The 20,708-nt window shown below is 41.2% G+C and overlaps 2 protein-coding genes across 2 annotated transcripts; both read right to left on the reverse strand.

Moving 5' to 3' along the window:
• Positions 1 to 2,906: 2,906 nt before the first annotated feature.
• On the reverse strand, positions 2,907 to 8,403 carry LOC124268406. Its single transcript, XM_046703375.1, has 5 exons — positions 8,349 to 8,403; positions 7,700 to 8,147; positions 7,144 to 7,256; positions 5,060 to 6,873; positions 2,907 to 3,712 (listed from the first exon to the last, which is right to left on the reverse strand). Exons 2-5 carry the CDS (start codon positions 8,117 to 8,119, stop codon positions 3,366 to 3,368), a joined length of 2,694 nt encoding a protein of 897 aa, XP_046559331.1. The 5' UTR covers positions 8,120 to 8,147; positions 8,349 to 8,403; the 3' UTR covers positions 2,907 to 3,365.
• Positions 8,404 to 11,289: 2,886 nt separating this feature from the next.
• On the reverse strand, positions 11,290 to 16,670 carry LOC124268407. Its single transcript, XM_046703376.1, has 5 exons — positions 16,533 to 16,670; positions 15,573 to 16,010; positions 14,631 to 14,743; positions 12,515 to 14,157; positions 11,290 to 12,109 (listed from the first exon to the last, which is right to left on the reverse strand). The coding sequence occupies exons 2-5, from the start codon at positions 15,990 to 15,992 to the stop codon at positions 11,697 to 11,699; spliced, it is 2,589 nt and encodes an 862-aa protein (XP_046559332.1). The 5' UTR covers positions 15,993 to 16,010; positions 16,533 to 16,670; the 3' UTR covers positions 11,290 to 11,696.
• Positions 16,671 to 20,708: the final 4,038 nt, after the last annotated feature.

Here is a 20,708-nt window from a genome sequence, read left to right on the forward strand (position 1 = left end):
TGGCCCTGAGATATGTTTAAGTTGTATAGGGTATTGCTTTTGCACAGTTACGTTGCCGCTCTCATCAATTACTTACTGAAACTGGTAGATATATCATTAACCCATGAAACCTCAGATTATGCTATATATATGTGTTCGGGTGCTCACTTTGAAAATGAATATACATATCTCTTAATATGTTCTACGTACATTATATATTTCTGTGAAATATCACACTTATCCATCTTTGTATAAATTTAATACTTTGATGTCTGTAGACAATTCCACTCTGCTACGAAATCTAGCTATGTATCTATTTTACGCGAATGAGCTACGTACAAGCTGTTTGTTGGCTATGAAAATAACTGTATTATGGGCCGATGGTCCACATACTCCTGAATAAAGAGAGAGAGTGAGGAAGAATAATTTTCTTTGGGGATTTTTGCGTGGATTTGGGGATGTACTGGCTGACCTAAAGGCCCCGTGGTCATTACGGATTACTGATTGTGAGTGATCAAGCCACGACGGTAGGGCCAACATTCAGGAGTGTCATTGCTGTCGTTCACTCTCCACGGTCTGTTTATCACCAGTCCGCGAGTCGACCTGATGACCAGGTATATTGTGGGACATTAAAAGCGGATGATGTTTAATGCAGCACGTTCATGTGTTTTTTTACCGACATGCTTTCATCGGAGTAGGTGCGCCATGCATCGTCCCGCTACAGGTATTTCACCATTTGATGGCTTGTCCCTAGGTCAGAGGTCACTAGTCCTTGCCCTTGACCCAATCGCAACTCAATCTATGCAATGAAGTTAAGGGACCTCGCAAGATAATATATAGGCCTCTGTTTTACTGTTTGATGAGCTGATTGTTTTCAAACCCAATTTGTCAAAGATAGAAATAAAACGCAACGTATCAACATGTGTATTTCATGCTGTTCTCTTAGAATTCAAATCAATGTCGTTAAAAGAAATGAACAAATAATAGAGTAAATAGTTGTTCACCCAGCTTCCCTAATAGGCTACTCTGAAATCTGACGGAAAGCGAATGTGACAGCAGAAGCAAAAGTGAGTGTGAGTGAGTTGGGTTTTACGCCGCTCTTAGCAATATTCCAGCAATATCACGGCGGGGGAACACCAGAAATGGGCTTCACACATTGTACCAATGTGGGGAATCGAACCCGGCTCTTCGGTGTGACGGGCGAACGCTTTAACCACTAGGCTACCCCACCGCCCCACAAGTAAAAGAGTAATTATATTAGAAACTGTAATTTAATGCATATCTGCCATATTGTTACTTGACGTAATTCGATTTTATCATCCAAAACTGTTTTCCACAGGAGATATCGCTTGTGTGAGATCATATGATATCTCCTACGAGATATCGTTTTGACAGTAGATTTTGTACAATGCCCCAACAATGCTATGACGTCATCAACTTGATGACGTCACAATGCTATGACATCGCTGCACTGCAGATCTAATGGTAGTACAGAGTTGAGAGATGTGCATTTTTCATTGAAAACTAATGAAGAATGATTTTGATGATAAATAGAATCTCACCCTCGTGTCTACTGATATCAAATATATCAACACTCGTTGATAAAGGTAAAATATCCTCGGCAAGCCTCGGATATTTGTAACTTTATCAACTCGTGGTGATATAATTGATATCAGTAGACACTTGGGTGAGATTCTCTATGTACCCAAGGGACCGTTCGTGATTTATGGCTAGGGGGTGTTGATGACTTTTATCGAGAAGCAATGTGAATTAAATAACTAAAGAAAAATGTATACCCCCCTCCCCCCCACACACACACAGCAAGCACGCACGCACGCACGCACGCACGCACGCACGCACGCACACACACACACACACACACACACACACCTCCCCAGAACAACATGGGTGACCCCCTTAAAATCATCATGAAATACAGGAATGAAATCTTCTGATGGTTTGCTTTACATATAATGGGAATGTAGATATGTTTAATTATGAATTACGAAAAATGTAGATATGTTTGTTGAAGAATTTAGAAAAATGTAGCTATGCTTGTTGAAGAAATCGGTCTATAACTTGCAACTTGTTTTGACATGTTTACAACATATAAATTATAACTTTTTTAACTGCAGAGGATAGTTCACGTTAAGAATATTATGTTAAGACCTCACTTCAACTTGGAATATATTTACAAGTAAAAACTTATGATGAAAATATTTCAGTAAAAATAGCCCTTTTGTAAATTGTGGATGAAATCTGTCCCAAAATTGAAAACGTCGAAATTAATTATCCATTATGTAATATACAGAACAATATTAATATTATATGATATCACCAATTAACCGTTTGTGTTTATTTACGGACAAAGGTCGAATATTATATCTAAAATGTTTCTCTGTGCATTAACTATGCATCACCTAAAAGAAATAACTTTATTATACACCGCCAAAACCCAGTGATTAACGTGTATGACTGTATTCATATGCAGAAATCTCTCTTGTTTTTCATCCAAATGCCTTTTATTACTCAGTCAAAATATATCGAGCTTATGACGAAACTCGCAGACTTCAGTCCACCAACAGAATGTTTTTCGGAAACCTAAACGCTAGAGGGTACTCAGTCCATATTTGTCTGCTAAAACAGCGGGGAGATTATGAACGGAACACTAAACTTCTGTAATGGCATCGACTTGGTGAAAAGGGTATAGACATCCTGCCCAACGGGTGGAAGTCAACACTTTCACAATTCCCATAGCAGTTCTTGTGTGTTGCCTGATGCAGCACGGCAGTGCTCCTGCCAAAAGACGGCGGTCTGTATACACTGGGGTCGGGACCAGGCAATCCAGTGATCTTCTGACACGAAAGCCCATCTACTGATACGTTAAATTTGAATTCCGTGTGCTCTGTATATAGACAAACAGGTAGTACAACAAAAATAATTTATTAGGACTTTTAGCCACTTTCAGTGTGTACAAAGATATATTGTTTGTATGTACACATGCAACCTGTTTCTATGGTGACGGATAATGCTTATAAGACAGGCTGCGTTAAACTGGATTTCTAGCAGTTTATCATCTGGATTTAACAGATTATTGTTTGTACGACGTTGTCCTATAGTAGAACACTGTTTTGAACAACCAAACACATGTACGGTTACCGCGGAAGCAGTAGTGCTGTGTATCTCATCCCACTGATCTCACTATGAAATGAATTAACATGCGAGAAAAAACCTAGGAAACAAACAACAATTTACTTCCGAAAGCTTTAAAACTTTGGCAAATCAACTAGAAATGAGAGAAAAGAAAAACATGGACAAATAGGCAAATACGTTAAACGTTCTTAGTTACTAGTACATAAGAGAGAAGGAGTAGATTAAGTTAAAATTTATCCAAAAACGTGACCAAAATTTCCGGGAACAATGACCCTTCGTCCGAGGTTTTGAAAGTATGAGCTCTGTCTAGGGTTTACATTCCATGTCGGCCCGGTTTGTTTTCGGGCGGGAGGTTTCGGAAGTGAAGTGTTCTTACATCTGTTGAGTGATGTGCATGTATGGTCGTATTTGTGGTAGGACCAGTCGAAAGGACACGACCTCACCCAGAACTGACCATAGTTGCACACAGCATATTTGTTACAAGACCCTCTGCATTTGTGAGTTTGGCCATAACTGCGACACTGGACTTTGCCCGACATGCATGGAACATCCAGGATACAATCATCAGAAACTTTGCATTCTGAAAAATAACATCATCATTGATAAAAATACATCAATTGATAGTTATGGATTGTGTTCTTCATAGCGATTCATAAACACATGTTCGGTGATCGTAGCGCATGGTGACAATCACTGGATTGTCTGGTCCAGACTCGATTTGTTTACAAACAAAATCGTACAGCTGTAATACTGCTGAAACAAATGTATGCTCATGATACAGTCGCAATTGTACACTCGACTCTATGAATGTGGAAAGGGTTTTTCCACTTCTATTGTAAATAAATTCTGTCGATCACCGGCGCAGGATACGTCAACAGTAGTTCTTGCTTGTAGTAAGTACTGATGAATGACGACCTCTTGGTGTCATCAGCATCATGCCTAACTCAACATTTACCGTTCAACCCCCCACCCCAAACACACACACACACACACACACACACCCTCCCAAACATAACTCAGTATTTACCGTTTCACACACACCTCCCACGCATAGCTCAGTATTTACCCTTTCACACACACCTCCAACACAACTCAGTATTTACCCTTTGACAGACACCTCCCATACAACTCAGTATTTACCCTTTGACAGACACCTCCCATACAACTCAGCATTTACCCTTTCACAGACACCTCCCATACAACTCAGTATTTACCCTTTCACAGACACCTCCCATACAACTCAGTATTTAGCCTTTGACAGACACCTCCGACACGTAACACAGTTTTTACCCTTTGACAGACACCTCCCACACAACTCAGCATTTACCCTTTCACAGACACCTCCCATACAACTCAGTATTTAGCCTTTCACAGACACCTCCCATACAACTCAGTATTTACCCTTTGACAGACACCTCCGACACGTAACACAGTTTTTACCCTTTGACAGACACCTCCCACACAACTCAGCATTTACCCTTTCACAGACACCTCCCATACAACTCAGTATTTAGCCTTTCACAGACACCTCCCATACAACTCAGTATTTACCCTTTGACAGACACCTCCGACACGTAACACAGTTTTTACCCTTTGACAGACACCTCCCACACAACTCAGCATTTACCCTTTCACAGACACCTCCCATACAACTCAGTATTTAGCCTTTCACAGACACCTCCCACACAACTCAGCATTTACCCTTTCACAGACACCTCCCATACAACTCAGTATTTAGCCTTCCACACACGCGTCTCACACATAACACAGTATTTAGCCTTCCACACACGCGTCTCACACATAACTCAGTATTTAGCCTTCCACACATTCAATTATTTAAATGCCGTCGAGACACCGCTGTGGCAAGATTTAAAAAAATGGGAAATACTAATAAACTAAATTGCGTTGTTGAGTACTAAATACGTACCACGCAGCGTAACTGGAAGTGCTGGTTGTGACACGTGGGGGTTCACCGGTACCACGGCCTTGGGGTTTGGTTTGCTGAGTGAAGACTTGCCATCTGACCATGGTATGTTGTCCCTGTAGTCGCAGTAGAAGGTGAGGAAATTGTCCTCACTATGGAAGCTGGGACAGTCCTGGTTCTCTGCATAACCCCACGTATCTAGAGTAGCTTCGCCATAGGTCTTGCTGTATTGTTTTGGTTTCCCTGCAACATCTTGGATATTAAGGACTCCTGAACAAGGATCGAATCTGTTTGTGACTGGATCCTTACAAGCAGTGCGACAGATTCTTCCGCAGGAGTCAAATGCTCTGAATAAAGCTTTGACTGGGCCGGTCCTAGGATCCTTTACTGCAACGTAAGCAATCGACAGTGATGTGGCAAGACGCTGGTCAGTGATAGCTGATTCCTTGTATACCCCGCTGTAACTAAGTCCACTTGATTGGACATACACTTGGCCGAAACCTTTGGTATCGTCACACCTATTATATGTTTTGGGAACACCACGGACACCGTTTATATAGCGGTTCGTTTCAGCATATGCAGATGGCTGGTAGATGTCGGTGGTTTTACGGACTTTTCCATTAGAGATTGGGTACGAGTCGTATTTCTTGAGTCCCGGGGGTCGCATTGAAACAACCTTGACCGGCACATACACCCAGCCATTGGTATCACATGTGCCGTCAATACAAAAGTTGTTCTGTGTGGGGAGAACCTCTTGCTTGCAGGGTTGTTTGGGTGGGTTTGGCACAGGCGTTGCCATGGGAGTTGGGCTTGGTGGGCGTGTTGGACACCATGGTTGACCAGGCCGACAGGTAGGAGGCCTTGTAGGGGGCCTTGTAGGAGGCCTTGTGGGAGGCCTTGTAGGACACCATGGTTGACCAGGCCGACAGGTAGGAGGCCTTGTAGGGGGCCTTGTAGGAGGCCTTGTGGGAGGCCTTGTAGGACACCATGGTTGACCAGGCCGACAGGTAGGAGGCCTTGTAGGGGGCCTTGTAGGAGGCCTTGTGGGAGGCCTTGTAGGACATCCTGGTTGACCAGGACGACACCCTGGCATGACGGTAGGCGGTTCTGGAGTGGTAGTGGGTGGAATGACAGGGTAGCATCTACCCCTTGTCGTGTTACAGCGAAGATGTCTGGATCCACAAGTTGGTCGTCTCTCAGAACAATCAGGGGATGGCTCGTACTCATACGTTGCCGTCAAATCATCACTGTATCCCTGCTCTGCTGTCAAGTTCAGATTGAAGCCCATTGTTTCATTGGGCGCATGGAACGGAGAGCCAAATTCCTCAGGGTAGTCTAACTGTGGATCGATACGGAGTGCTCTCTGTCGTGTCCTGAAGAGTTCCCATATGTAGTCAACAAAAGCATGGTGAAGGTAGAAAACAGGGTCTCGCGATGCTGTTTCTAGCTGATTCATCAGGCCTCCTATATAGACGTGGACACCGCCATGGTGGAACTCGAGATCATTCTCAGGGAGCGAGTTGGGTGGAACGATGTCTCGGGTCCTTTCACGGGATAAAACTGCTTCAATGGCCTGGGTGGTAAAAAGCTCTCCATCTCCTCCTATATTTCTGATCAACGGGCCATCGTTGGGGGTTTCCCATCCAGCAAAAGGTCCATCACTCACAACGCCACCATTACCGGTATCAGTTCCTCCGCCAATGAAGTCCGGGCTGAAGATGGGAGACTGGCGAGGGTCCTCCAGTTCCATGTCGAGTGAGCTGTCCCAGTAAGGTAGACAGATGCTTGGATCAACTTCCTGCAGCGCGATCTCGTACCTGCAATACAAAGAGTGAGTGAAGTGTTGTTTTTGACAATTCCAGGCATATAATAGCTGCTAGTTAGGAGGGCACCAGAAATGGGCTTCTCATATTGTACGCGTGTGGAGAATCGAACCCGAGTCTTCGGCTTGACGAGCGAACCCTTTAACCACCAAGATAAAGTGAGAGCAGCCTTGAATTCTATGAACAAAGCGAATTATGGACACACTTATGACAATGAGGCCACTTAATGGTGACGAGTCACCTGTGGATGAGGATAGTACTCACATGAGCAGGTATACACGATGCCAGCCCAGGAAGTTTGGTCCAAAATGGGCAATGCTGGTAGCTAGGCCAGTGTGAAGAGCAGCAAGGGCATCGTACTTGTTGGGCTCAACAGTCTGCATAGAGAAATGACCACTACACTGACCATTCCGGCCAAGATTGTTGCTTTCAGTTTTCAACACAACACAGAGCCTAACATCGGCTATTCTGATGCTCAAGGAAAAGCGAATAATAGGTAGAACTCTCCATGCCTTTGGAACATAACGCAAATTCAAATCTTCATTGTATGAAAGACCATATGCCACTGGAAATGTCGTAAGAATCTTTTACTTTTAACGTAAAAGTGTATCTATATCAGCTGTCAGAGTTGTATCTACTTACTTTATCATGCTTAAAGCAATTATGTTTAGTTTAAATCTTCTGTGACACGTGGTGAAGAAAATAATACCTCTGCCAGTTGAACACTCGATCCCTGCTCTACACATGCCAAGAGTTTCAGATTTGCAAAGTTGCGTTACTATTATACTTGAGATCTCAATAAGAAGTTATAATTACTTACCGTGTCAGCCTTGAGAGCTATGATGGCCCTGTGGTACACATTCCTCTCCTGGTCACTCAACATTCTGTATTCCCTCCTCAGACACCTCTCTCCGGATTGTTGAGCTTGTCGTTTCACGCGGCTCCCTCTTTTTGCGATCGCCTTGTCCACAAGCCCACTGACATAGCGGACGGAAGACAGAGGCGTTGGCGCCGGACTGTCACTGTTTCTAAGAGTCCGGACGGCCGGAGCCTCACAGAACCAGGATAGTGTTTGCCCAACAACATCTCGCAAACTGACATTGGCATAATTGCGGTAGCATTTTTGTATTTCAGGAGGGAGATCGTCTTTCTCTATGATGGCAATAGAGCGTGGCAGGTTAACCACCAAGATTATTACATGTATAAGGCTCCATGATGGGACGGACTGGTGTAGTTTCATGAAGAATAATTAGATTCCTCAAAGCAGACTGAAAGGAATGGCAGAATGAGTATATTGTTCACAATATTGAGAAGAAGAGAAATTACATTATCTGAAGAATTAACAATAACACATCAAAGCAGAAATTACAATAGAACAGATTGAGAAATATCTCTACTTTGTCCCATCTCAGATTCTACACGTCTCTCTCGTATGACATCACTAGTATCAATCTACAAATGTTTCGTACCTCAAGGTTCTGATGAACAGTTGTGGCTTATGATCCCTTCGGTCTATTCTTTGATCACCCTTCCCTCTTATAACCATGAACCAGGAAACGAAAATGAGTCCCACCAATCAGATGTAAGAGATCAAGTACAGCGCGTGATGGTCTGGGTGTGTTTAACACCAGGAGATGATGCATTAGCCTCTTGACGGCTCTTGTATGTAGGTCACGTGATACCTGGTTCATCAAATTCTGGTAAAGAGTGTGAAAATGTAAGCCAACCCGGAGACAGGTACAGCGGCCTTTTTTAATCCTCTGGCGACAACCAATAAGGAAATGTAATATTTTAGTTTAGATATTTACGTAATATCTTCTTGATTGTGGCAGAACAATTGTCAGCGTTTCTGAAAAATTTAAGTCTTTGACGTCAGAAGCACGTAACAGTATATCAATCATTATTCATTAGATATTACACACACACACACACACACACACACACACACACACACACACACACACATATATAAATATATATATAGTTTTAAGAATTTCGTCAAGCGAAGTCCACTTATGAGTATCGATAGGCAAACAATAAATGTTATTGTACAGAAATTCGTATTAAAAGTTATGCAATCAAACATAGAATATATCTGTTGTGTTTGTGTATTATAATCCTTAATAATTTATTATCTGCAAATGTTGTTTCTAACCCTAAGCTCGTTATGGATGGCATAACAATTTGATAACCCAAACAGCAGAGCGAAAACATATTTTTTTGGTGATGTACACTTCATTCCATTTGCAGAGTGTTCACAATAGTTCTTAACTGTATTAATGGATCATGTCATTACGTTTAGTTTAAAAACATGATATTCTTACATTGAATTGTACTTTCCCAGTAACTTAGTTATGGCTAGTACGCAAACACAGAGTGATTTACTTACAGAATATGAATCTTGCAACATTCATATCAAACGTTATGCTCTGTCTGCACCTTGACTTCATATTCACGCAAGTATAATTGCTGCTGAGAGTAATTCTTTCGTGGGCCATTATTAGTTTGAATTTTGGATCATTGCTGTATTTATATCCAAATGCATTACTTAAGATTACCAAACTTGGATTCAAGACGAAACGTTGGGGTTAAGTGGTCTAAACAATCAGTAATTAATAAGACGCACACATTAACATAAAGAACGCGTTACATTAACATAAAGAACGCATTACAATTGCTTAAGTCCAACTTATACACTAGCTGCTAAAATGTTCATTGACATTTGAATGTTAACTACTTTTCCACAAGACAATATATACAAGGAGAAAAATGGTACTATTATTCAGAAAATATTTCTCCATAGTAATCAGATGTATTCATGAATAGATTTCCTCTTTTTCGATGCACTCGCATTTTGAACATGTAATTAAAAGAATCCTTCTTTCACAATACTTGACCCACATTTCCAATGGGTTTAGGAGAGTACTGTATTTTGAACATGAATGAACACGAAATATAAAGTAAAGTATGTTTTTGTGCATTTTATCAATACTCTAGGGCTCTCTAATTGCTTGTCTACCGAATTCTTGATTCGATTCCCAGACTGTCATCAATTATGAATATTTTGTTACCGTGTTGTACCAGGCTATCAACAGCCTGTCCATGCATGTGTATTTCACGAGGGACATATTTCCGCTGACATCTGGTACCATCACCATTTGCTTGTGATTTCTAAACACGTTTCTGATATAGTGGGTACTGTAAGACTACTTCACATCAGATAGAATATGCTTATGAACGGTATTGTCTGTGTTGTTTTCATCATGGCGGCAGGAAACAAGCACACGAAAATATACTGTTCCGTACCACGTCTCTCGATATATCCACGTGAGACAACGTTCAAGGAATGTTCGAACACATTTGATAAAGAGAAAGGAGAATTATGGTTAAATAGAAACAATCCTTTCCACATCCGTAGGAAATCTCAGCTAAACTATGTGCACAGTTATAGCACAAACTTCGAAGAGTTTCAGCATATAAGTTATAAAATCAAATAATCGGTGAGAGACTGACTGACTGACTGAGTTTGGTTTTACGCCGCTTTTAGCAATATTCCAGCAACATCAGGGCGGGGGACACCAGAAATGGGCTTCACACATTGTACCCATGTGGGGATTCGAACCCGGGTCTTCGGCGTGACGAGCCAACGCTTTAACCACTAGGCTACCCCACCGCCCCATCGGTGAGAGAACATGTGTCATCACATGCATATTATTTTTTTATGTTTACTTGTGTAAAGTGCACGCAATGTTCAACATGTCGTCATTGTGTTTACTATATATCTAAAAAAGAGAAGAAGCAATAAACAGAACTTCCCTGTGTGTAATGTATTACATGTAATGTGTCTGTGTATTTCCACACAGGTGCTTGGGTATGAACATATACGCCCCTGCTGTGTTCAAAGTATAATCATACCTAAGTCATATTCATTTGAATATGATAAATTAAACATGAATAAAGTGACAGAAAAACATGAAAGAATTTAGTGATTTATGAATGGGGGGAACATTGTTACTGACACAATCTAAATATTTATTTCATGGGTGACCTACATTCTGATACTGCGAGGTTCCGCATGTAAATGATTCCATATGTTATGGTGTACCTGTTTAACAGGTATTTAACATGTATCATCACGCTATCGTATGTGAATTAGCTTGAACACAAAAATCTTCATAACCTGAATTCAAAAAAATATATTTTACTGACATCAATTTGAATGATTCTGTATGTATTCCATAATTGACAAATTGTGAACATTCCAAAATGTGCGCCCCGATGGATACTCTGGGAACGACCCGATGTTTATCTTCACTAAAATATCTACATAAGAGAAATGTTTACTGATATATCCCTGCGCAAATATGAAAAGACATTTTCATTTCGATCAAGAAAAGACAAGGAATAAAATGAGTAAAAACTATTTTATTATGCGTTTTACCCACTTTCACATTGTAAAAAAGTATCCTTTTACATATATACACATATAACCTGTATCCAAACTAGCGGATAACGTTAATAATATACATAATTGTCAACGCCAGAAAACAGTCAGTCTCGATCCCCTGCCGAAACAGATTCGACTGGGCACAAAAGCCCAAACTGTGACAAATTGGATTTCTAGGACTTTCACGGATAATTGCCAGCATCGCTGTCTCGTGGCGGAACACTGTGTCGAATACCCAAGCACGTGTGTGATTTCTGATGTGTTACGTCTCTAGTGAATGTACTTTATACCTAGCTGGAAACCAACAGCAATTTAATCTGGGAATATTTCAAAGCAGCCAAATTGAAAAGAGAAAAAAATGTAAACATGTTCAACGTTTTAAAATGCTGGTACATAGGGAAAACGAGCGTATCCAGGTGTAGATCAAGGCAGAAATTATCCAAAAATGCTTCCTCCAGTCCTTCTGGAACCAAAGACCATTCGTCCTAGGTTTTGAAGGTATGTGTTTCGTCTGGGGTTCACGTTCCACGTCCTCTGTATTTGCCTCGCAGGAGTCTGTGCAGGGGACGTGTCCATGCATTTGACGCGAGATGTGCAGGTCTGCCAGTTTTTTGTGGTAGGACCAGTCATACGGACACTTCCTCACCCAGTACTGACCATAGTTGCACACAGCATACTTGTTGCACGATCCCCTGCATTTGTGAGATTTGCCATATCCACTGCATTGCTTCTTGGTGGACAAGCACGGGATGTCCAGAATGCAGTCATCGGACACCTTGCATTCTGTAAATAAAGTTTCAAATGCTGAAATTGTGTATATTAATGGATGATTATCAGAAATGTTTTCTATTAGATTTGTTACTTAATAAATCGACCGATTTTGTTGGTGTCCAAATATACACTTCAAGAAATGTCACGTGCTTCATTTCATTGCAAACCAAAGGGTATCAAGGACACAAAAGCTGCCCAAACCCCATGTTTGTAGAAATACCCGATAAACAGTTAATCTATGTTTACAGTGTTTGTGTTGCGTTTGTTTGGTCCAATTTGGACTATTTATAGGTCGCTGTGATGTAGTTTCAGTATTACAGACTGCATGCATTCGTTGAATTAGAAAATTAATCAGACATCAGAAAAGGGTTGTGAAGTGAAACTGGGAAATCACACGGATTGAACAAAGATACAAACCATTCAGTACGACTGGAGGTGCTGGTTCTGGTGCCGGCACTGTGTTCAATGCGACCACTGTCTTGGGGTTTGCTTTGATCTGTGCGGACCTCGCATCTGACCATGGTAGGCGTTCCCTGTAGTCGCAGTAGAAGGTGAGGACGATGTCGTCAACGAGAAAGCTTGGGCAGTCCTGGTTCTGTACATAACCCCATGTATTGAGGGCAGCTTGTCCATACGTTTTGCTGTACTGCTTTGGTCTTCCAGCAACATCATTGATGTTGAGGACTCCTGAACAAGGCTCATAGTCATTGGTTCCTGGTACCTTACAAGCTGTATGACAGATTCTTCCGCAGGAGTCAAATGCTCTGAATAAAGCTTTGACTGGGCCGTTCCTAGGATCCTTTACTGCAAGGTAAGCAATCGACAGTGATGTGGCAAGACGCTGGTCAGTGATAGCTGATTCCTTGTATATCCCGCTGTAACTGAGTCCAGTTGCTTGGACATACACTTGGCCGAACCCTTTACCATCGTCACACCTGTCATATGTTTTGGGAACACCTCGTACGCTTGATATATAGCGGTTCGTTTCAGCATATGCAGATGGCTGGTAGATGTCGCTCGTTTTGCTAACTCTTCCATTAGACATTGGGTACGAGTCGTATTTCGTTAGGCCAGGAGGTCGCATTGAAACAACCTTAACCGGCACATACACCCAGCCATTGGTATCACATGTACCGTCAATACAAAAACTGTTCTGTGTGGGGAGAACCTCTTGCTTGCAGGGTTGTTTGGGTGGGTTTGGCACAGGCGTTGGTGGACTTGTTGGACACCCTGGTTGACCAGGCCGACAGGTAGGTGGCCTTGTGGGAGGCCTTGTAGGAGGCCTTGTGGGAGGCCTTGTCGGACATCCTGGTTGACCAGGACGACACCCTGGCATGCCAGTAGGTGGCTCTGGAGGGCTAGTAGATGGATCAACAGGATAACATCTACCCCTTGCCGTGTTACAGCTAAGATATCTGGATCCGCAAGTTGGTCGTCTCTCAGAACAATCAGGGGATGGGTCGTACTCATACGTTGCCATCAAATCATCACTGTATCCCTGCTCTGCTGTCAAGTTCAGATTGAAGCCCATTGTTGCATTATGCGCATGGAAAGATGTGCCAAAATTCTCAGGGTAGTCTAACTGTGGATCGATACGGAGCGCTCTCTGCTTTGTTCTAAAGAGTTCCCATATGTAGTCAACAAAAGTATGGTGAAGGAAGAAAACAGGATCAAACGCTGCTGTTTCCAGCTGCATCATCAAACCTCCCATATAGACGTGGATACCGCCATGGTGGAACTCGAGATCATTCTCAGGGAGTGAGTTGGGTGGAATGATGTCTCGGGTCCTTTCACGGGATAAAATAGCTTCAATCGACTCTATGGTAAAAAGCTCTCCGTCTCCTCCTATATTTCTGATCAGAGGACCATCATTGGGGGTTTCCCATCCGGCAAAGGGTCCATCACTCACAACGCCACCATTACCGGTATTAATTCCTCCACCAAGGAAGTCCGGGCTGAAGATGTGAGACAGGCGAGGGTCCTCCAGTTCATTGTCGAGTGAGCTGTCCCAGTAAGGTAGACAGATGCTTGGATCAATTTCCTGCAGCGCGATCTCGTACCTGCAAACCAAACAGTGAGTTGAATGCAAAGTAGATCGTAGATTCGTGATGGATATTGTGCTTGCAATACATAAACAGATGGAAAAAAATAAAACACAGATGACGTTTTTTTCTGCCGATCTAAATGATGTTTCGGGCAACATATAATTTTGTGTCTGTTCAAGTGTAATTTCGTGTCTGGTTAACTTTCAGTGCAGTGCCTTGAATACGGATTATTCACAACCGTAGACTATTGTGTCTATGATGCCTTCATTCGATCCTTTTACAGAGGTGTGTAAAGAAATACACTTTTGTTACGTATTTGTACGAATGTAACTCAGAACTGATTTTGAAATTGTGATTTATCTGAAGCTCTCTTTAAAAACTACTGATAATGACGGTTTCTCTCAAGCAAACATCCTTCAATGATACTGACGGCAAATAAGACACAGTGTCGAGGTCTAGTCGTGCACAGATTTGGACATAGTACTTACATGAGCAGGTAAACACGATGCCAACCCAGGAAGTTTGGTCCGGCATGGGCAATGCTTGTAGTTAGGCCAGTGTGGAGGGTAGCAAGGGCATCGTACTTGTTGGGTTCAACAGTCTGCAAATAGGGATGATGCATGTGTGTATTCACAGAATTGTCGCGTGTACATCCGGACTGGCGAGTTCTCCATCATTCCTTTTCACAGGTTTGTTGATTGTAGCTGCAGTCTACATCGTGCCTGTATCATTGATCTAGACTCGACCAACTAGAGTGAGATACTATGAGTAGCGCCCCAACCCATCCAGGTATGATGACACGCTATAAAGCAAGTTAGCGACCCCGACAGTTCGAGGTGACATTGAGGCCCCCTTGGAATGAAGACACATACCAGCAAATAAATACATATTCATTTGTCTGGACTTACTGACAGGTTAGTCCCGACGCAGTCGTCGTGGAGCAAAACCTTCAGTAGTCTCAAAGCAAAGAGAGAGGGTGAGTTAAGTTAAGGACCCGTTTTTAGCAATATTCCAGCAATATCACGGCGGTGGACGCCAGAAATGGGCTTCACACAGAAAAATCAGAAAAATGTCAGTCAGAAAAATGCAAAAACTTCATGAATAGTAAATGAACGAAAGATTAAAATTAAATTTCTGCCGTCCTTTCTATTGCCTGGTTTCAGCAATATAAACTATGAATCAGGAAAAGAAAGTTTAACAATCGTACGCCATAACTGACCTTAAGGTTTTCGTGGCAAAACAATACCATTTTATATCACATTTGTCAAGAAATCATCATGGCAAAACTGTAGGTTAGATCGATCTAATGCGATACGTACAACAAGATATATTACCGCTGCTATCTGAAATTTCGATCCCTATGAACCCATGCCAAGAGCTGCAGAGTTACTATGAGGCCCCAAAAGGCAACCAAAGTTAATTCTACTTACAGTGTCTTGCTTGAGAGCTATGATGGCCCTGTGGTACACATTCCTCTCCTGGTCGCTAAGCATTCTGTATTCCTTTCGGCGACATTTCCCTTCGGGCTGTTGAGATTGTCGTTTCACCCGTTTTCCCTTTTTGGCGATCACCTTGTCCACAAGCCCACTGACATAGCGGACGGAGGACGGGGGCTTTCGTGGCTGCCTGGCAGTATTTATGAGGGAGCGGACGACCGGTGCCTCACAGAACCAAAGCATTGTTTGCCCAACAACATCTCGCAAGCTGACACGGGAATAGTCCTGGTAGCATTTTAGTAATTCTGGTGGGAGATCGCCTTTCTCGATGACAGCGTTCGATTTTGGCAGGTTAACCACCACGATTAATACATATATGAGACTCCATGGCGGGATGCACTGATGTAGTTTCATGAGGAACAAATCAGAGTCCTGAAAGAAGAATGAAAGGAATGACAGAACGGGTATTTTTTCAAGCAATCATCAATTAAAGTACTTAGCTTTAGGTAGTTTGACAACAACGATCCACATATTTTGATCTGACTGGATATTGTTTATGTTTACGTAAGCTTTCTTAAGAGATATTGCAGTACACGGAAGCCTTACAATATACCTGGTACGCATTTTACTTTGAAGTAATTCACATCTCTGATGTACGTAATGTATAAAGAAGGTGTAATCCATAAAGTGTGTATTGCTATATTGTGTTATAACCTAGAGCAATTTGATACATCGTGATCCTGTGTGACTTTAATAAGGTGTCCGGACACTGTTCCTCAAGTTGATCGTAATATCAATGCCTGAATATAGAGGTCGTGTTTGTGTTTTTAGTTCTTAGACGATCTTATTCCCTTTTGAAATCCTTGACAAAGACACGTGACAGTAGTGCTGAGATTGGCGCACATCGTGGAAACGAGACCAATATAGACTGTAACCTTGGTGAAGGTGTCTTACCTTTCGTTTCTGATGGGGTGTGGACCTCAAAACTGTAGGAGGGTTACTTCTTTGGTCTACTCGCTGCTCCCCTTCCGCTCTTATACCAGTGAAGCAGGACAGGAAACAAGATTAGTCCCACCAATCAAAAGTAAGAGATTAATTACAAAACGTCACAGCGAAAGGCTGGGATACCTCTCACTGAGAATGATGCATAGGCCTTTTGACGTCTACAGTAGGTAGCAAATGTCACGTGACATGCGTTTCATCACAATGCGTTAAAGGTTGTCATAAGTGAAGCGAGACGGGAGACAGGTTTTGCAGGCATTTTCATTCCTCTGGCGACAGCGTATGAGGAAATATAATTTTAGTTTAGGGGAATTCATTTGTCGGGATCTTCATTTACGTAAGATATCGTCATGAGCGTAGTAGAACAAGTGTCAGATTGTTTGATAAAATTAGACTCCGACGTCAGAAATATGTGTACTTCCATGTAACGTTGAGTCAATGAATATTCATCAGTATATTCTTGACTGATGGCCTGTAGTTTCGTAGTTATACAATTCAAATTTACACTTTTTGGTCGAAGTATGTTTATCTACAAATTCCGAAAAATGTATTCAGTATTTTGTTGTATTATTTGACGAAAATAACTGCTTACTCGTGAAATACTGATTTTCAGCAAAGTTTTATAAACGAGGGTTTTGTAGACACTACGTAATGAAAGAAAAAACGATTTTTATTGCATATGAATGATTGATGTCCTTTCACAACCATACCGCTCTTTTGTTATTTACATCACTCAATGACAAACGAAACAAAGACACATACTCATTACACTTCAGTGCTGTAACAGGTATATTTGTTTTCATGATGTATCACCGTGCTCTCTTTAAGATTGTATAATGTCTAGAATAAAGAAAGTTGCACTGCTAAACATATGAAGTGAATGTTGAAACGAGTATACACAAATGATTGTAATGTTACATTGTTTTCTCTCTGGTCAGATTAAATGTGAAACAAGATTAATAGGAACGCCTTCTCATACAAGCTCGCCCTCGAAAGACCCACGTTGGGGGAAGCTTTTACATATCCAAAGTGCTAACATTTGTTTCTAAATGTTCTTTTCTATGTCTTTTCTCTGTTTCAACATTATTTCATTATATTTTTGAATGTTAAAGTCTCTGTGATGCAAGAAAATATATATTTATTATCCCCCAAAACAAAATATTAAAATTTTTGTTAAATTATTTCCAACTAATGACACTTAAGAAATTATCAATTCATCAAAACTTGTATCAAAAGTATCACCCCTTATAAGAAACATAAACCAATTACAGCCTTCTCGTATTATATTTTGTATTTATATATACAATTATTTATTAATATGTATCTGTTTTATTTGTTTTTGTATATAAAATAATTGTATTCGCTTTTGTACCACCAATCGTGGTTATTTGAGAACATAAATTTGAACACAAGCTGCTCATCTTGTGGGATATTTCAATTCGTTATACTGTCCCGTCGCTGTTAAGAGTACGTCCAAAAGCATAACACAGCATATAGCAGCTTTCCATTGGCGACTGTGACGGCTATACCAGACACTTCGTGGGTGAGTGTTTTGTGAGGGGAAATAGAACAACATATCTTCAGCCCTACAACCAAGAGACAACTATTTTACGCATCATGGTCACGGCAGTGGGAGGGTTTTATGTGTAACCTGACTCAGTAACACGACATGCCAAAGAGATCTTAGTCAGGCTGTCAGTTTCTTATGCGTTGTATATTTATTTGTATTGGCTGCTGACTTGTTTGTTTGTGTTTAGTCCGTATTTTTATGTGTTACCTTTAAAAGAAATGATAATTTTACCCGACGTGCATATTTTCAAAGTGTATTTTACGACTGATGCATTACATATTTATCCATCCAGGGAGAAAGGACATTTCTTTCAAATTATTATTTCATTCATTTGGTATTTCATAAAAAAATTCATGTAAATTGAAGCTTTTCTAAAAAAACACATTTTCGTTTAAAAACAAATATTTCTTAAACGATTTGCCATTAAGGTGAAACAAAGACAAGATAACGAAAAAGTATAAGAAAAATGTTGTCTTTTTCATTGCAGGAAATTGGATAAATAACAAACTTAACATGGGGAAATTAATACTATTATTCCAATTTAAGTCAAAATATGAGATCGAATGATTCAGCGATAACAAAATAGACAGAACTTTTTCCATAATCATAAGAAATCGTTGTCAAAAGCAGATTCAATATCGAGATTCCACTTGTAGTCGCTATCCAACAACAAAACACCCGTTGTTAGCGAAAAGGTGAGTGCACCCGTAAAAGGTACTCAATTGGATTTGTTATTTATGTAGACGCATGTCGTGAAATGTGTGTAGGAGGAAACAAACGGTGGCTCGCTGACTTGGTTACATCGTACATTGTATCCCAATTGCGTAGACAAATGCTCATGATGTCAATCACTCGAATGTCTAGTCCAGACTTTTTTGTTGTTGCTGGAATAGACTTTGGAATTGTTTATTTTCAGCCCCCCCTTCCCCCTTCTCTCTCTCTCCTCTCTCTCTCTCTCTCGTGACAGTTCCCGACGAGGTAAGCCTGCGCGAGCCTCACACACAACAGGAGTGACGTCATCAAGTTTCACCCTGACAGGAATAGTGATTAATGAGGCTCGATGTAACAGTGTAAAGCGATCTGCCAAACTATGATACTTATTTACTGTTATAGTTCCTTGTTTTATCAATAGTTGTAATCAATCACACACACGTAGCTGGCTGTTATAGGTGTTATTGACGTCAAGTAACGCTCCCTTGTTTCAGTGCGGACATCACTCTGTGGGTTTTGCTATCTCGGGGCGATCAAAAACACAATTACAGCCGGTGAAAAGTACAACATCCAGAATATTTTTAAGATTAAAAATATAAAAGTGTTTAAGCGGGAAGATGATGAAACTGACCCAGGAAGGCCACCGTATGCTGGGCCCACAATAACATCCGTGTATTCTGCACGTTTACAGATAAGGATTTATTTTTTCAGATAGCAATGTATTTCAAATGAAGACGATATCACAGGCTCTCGTGGCGAGGATTAAAGATGCTAAAAAATATTAAATTTTGAGGTGACTCCCGGCTCGAAATGCTTCGCAGTCCAATACTTTATGTCATAATGTCATCGGGGGTCATCTCAAAAAATATTTTTTTTAACATTACATCTTCGCAAAGAAACGAGAGCCTGTGGACGATATGGGCAGGAAGGCACCTCCTATCTCCATCAAGTATACGATGGTCAAGGCAGACAAATCTAATCACACAATAGTGAATGAACTCCACTAATATAACTGTACATGTGTGGGGGCGGTGGGGTAGCCTAGTGGTTAAAGCGTTGGCTCGTCACGCCGAAGACCCGGGTTCGAATCCCCACATGGGTACAATGTGTGAAGCCCATTTCTGGTGTCCCCCGCCGTGATGTTGCTGGAATATTGCTAAAAGCGGCGTAAAACCAAAAGTCAGTCAGTCAGTACATGTGTGTCCCGATGAACGAATGATATGTTTTACGCCCCGTATTCCAGCAATTTCCTGCGGCACGTGTATAGCCTTGGTCATACAAACCGGTGGTTGATATTATGAAGCACTTTCCTCGTCAGTTAAATTTAATCAGTTTAATTGAGTGGCCTTTTGAGACAAACATAGGGGTTCAGTGGGACGTATTCTGATGAATTACCTTTGATTGTGAGCGAATTTAGTTTTACCCTGCCTTCAGCAATATTCCAGCAACATCACTGCTGGGACATCAGAAATGGGATTCACACATTGTACCCATGGGGAACTACCTTTCAGTAAACAAAGCAGTTATCTTCCCGAATTAACAGGGTGCGAAGTTAGGAGATTTCAGTGTACATGTCTTCTTTAATTTGTACCAGCCAAAACTGAAAATTAAATGTGCATCTTTATGAGTTGTAGTTATTCATTGTGTGACAGTAATCTAGATATATGCAAAAAACAACAGTTTAGTTATTTTTATCGATATTTAAATATTAGCGGACAAGGCTCTTGCTCTTAACACATGTTCTGGTTCAATATCACTACATAGGTTGCAGCAGCGCTGAGAGCGGCGTAAAACAGTACTCACATGACGGCCCAGGTAATACAGTACACAATAGAGCTTGCTGATCT

The sequence above is a fragment of the Haliotis rubra genome, unplaced genomic scaffold, assembly GCF_003918875.1.
Source record: "Haliotis rubra isolate DU_JTF1 unplaced genomic scaffold, ASM391887v1 Scf138, whole genome shotgun sequence".
NCBI lineage: Eukaryota > Metazoa > Mollusca > Gastropoda > Lepetellida > Haliotidae > Haliotis > Haliotis rubra.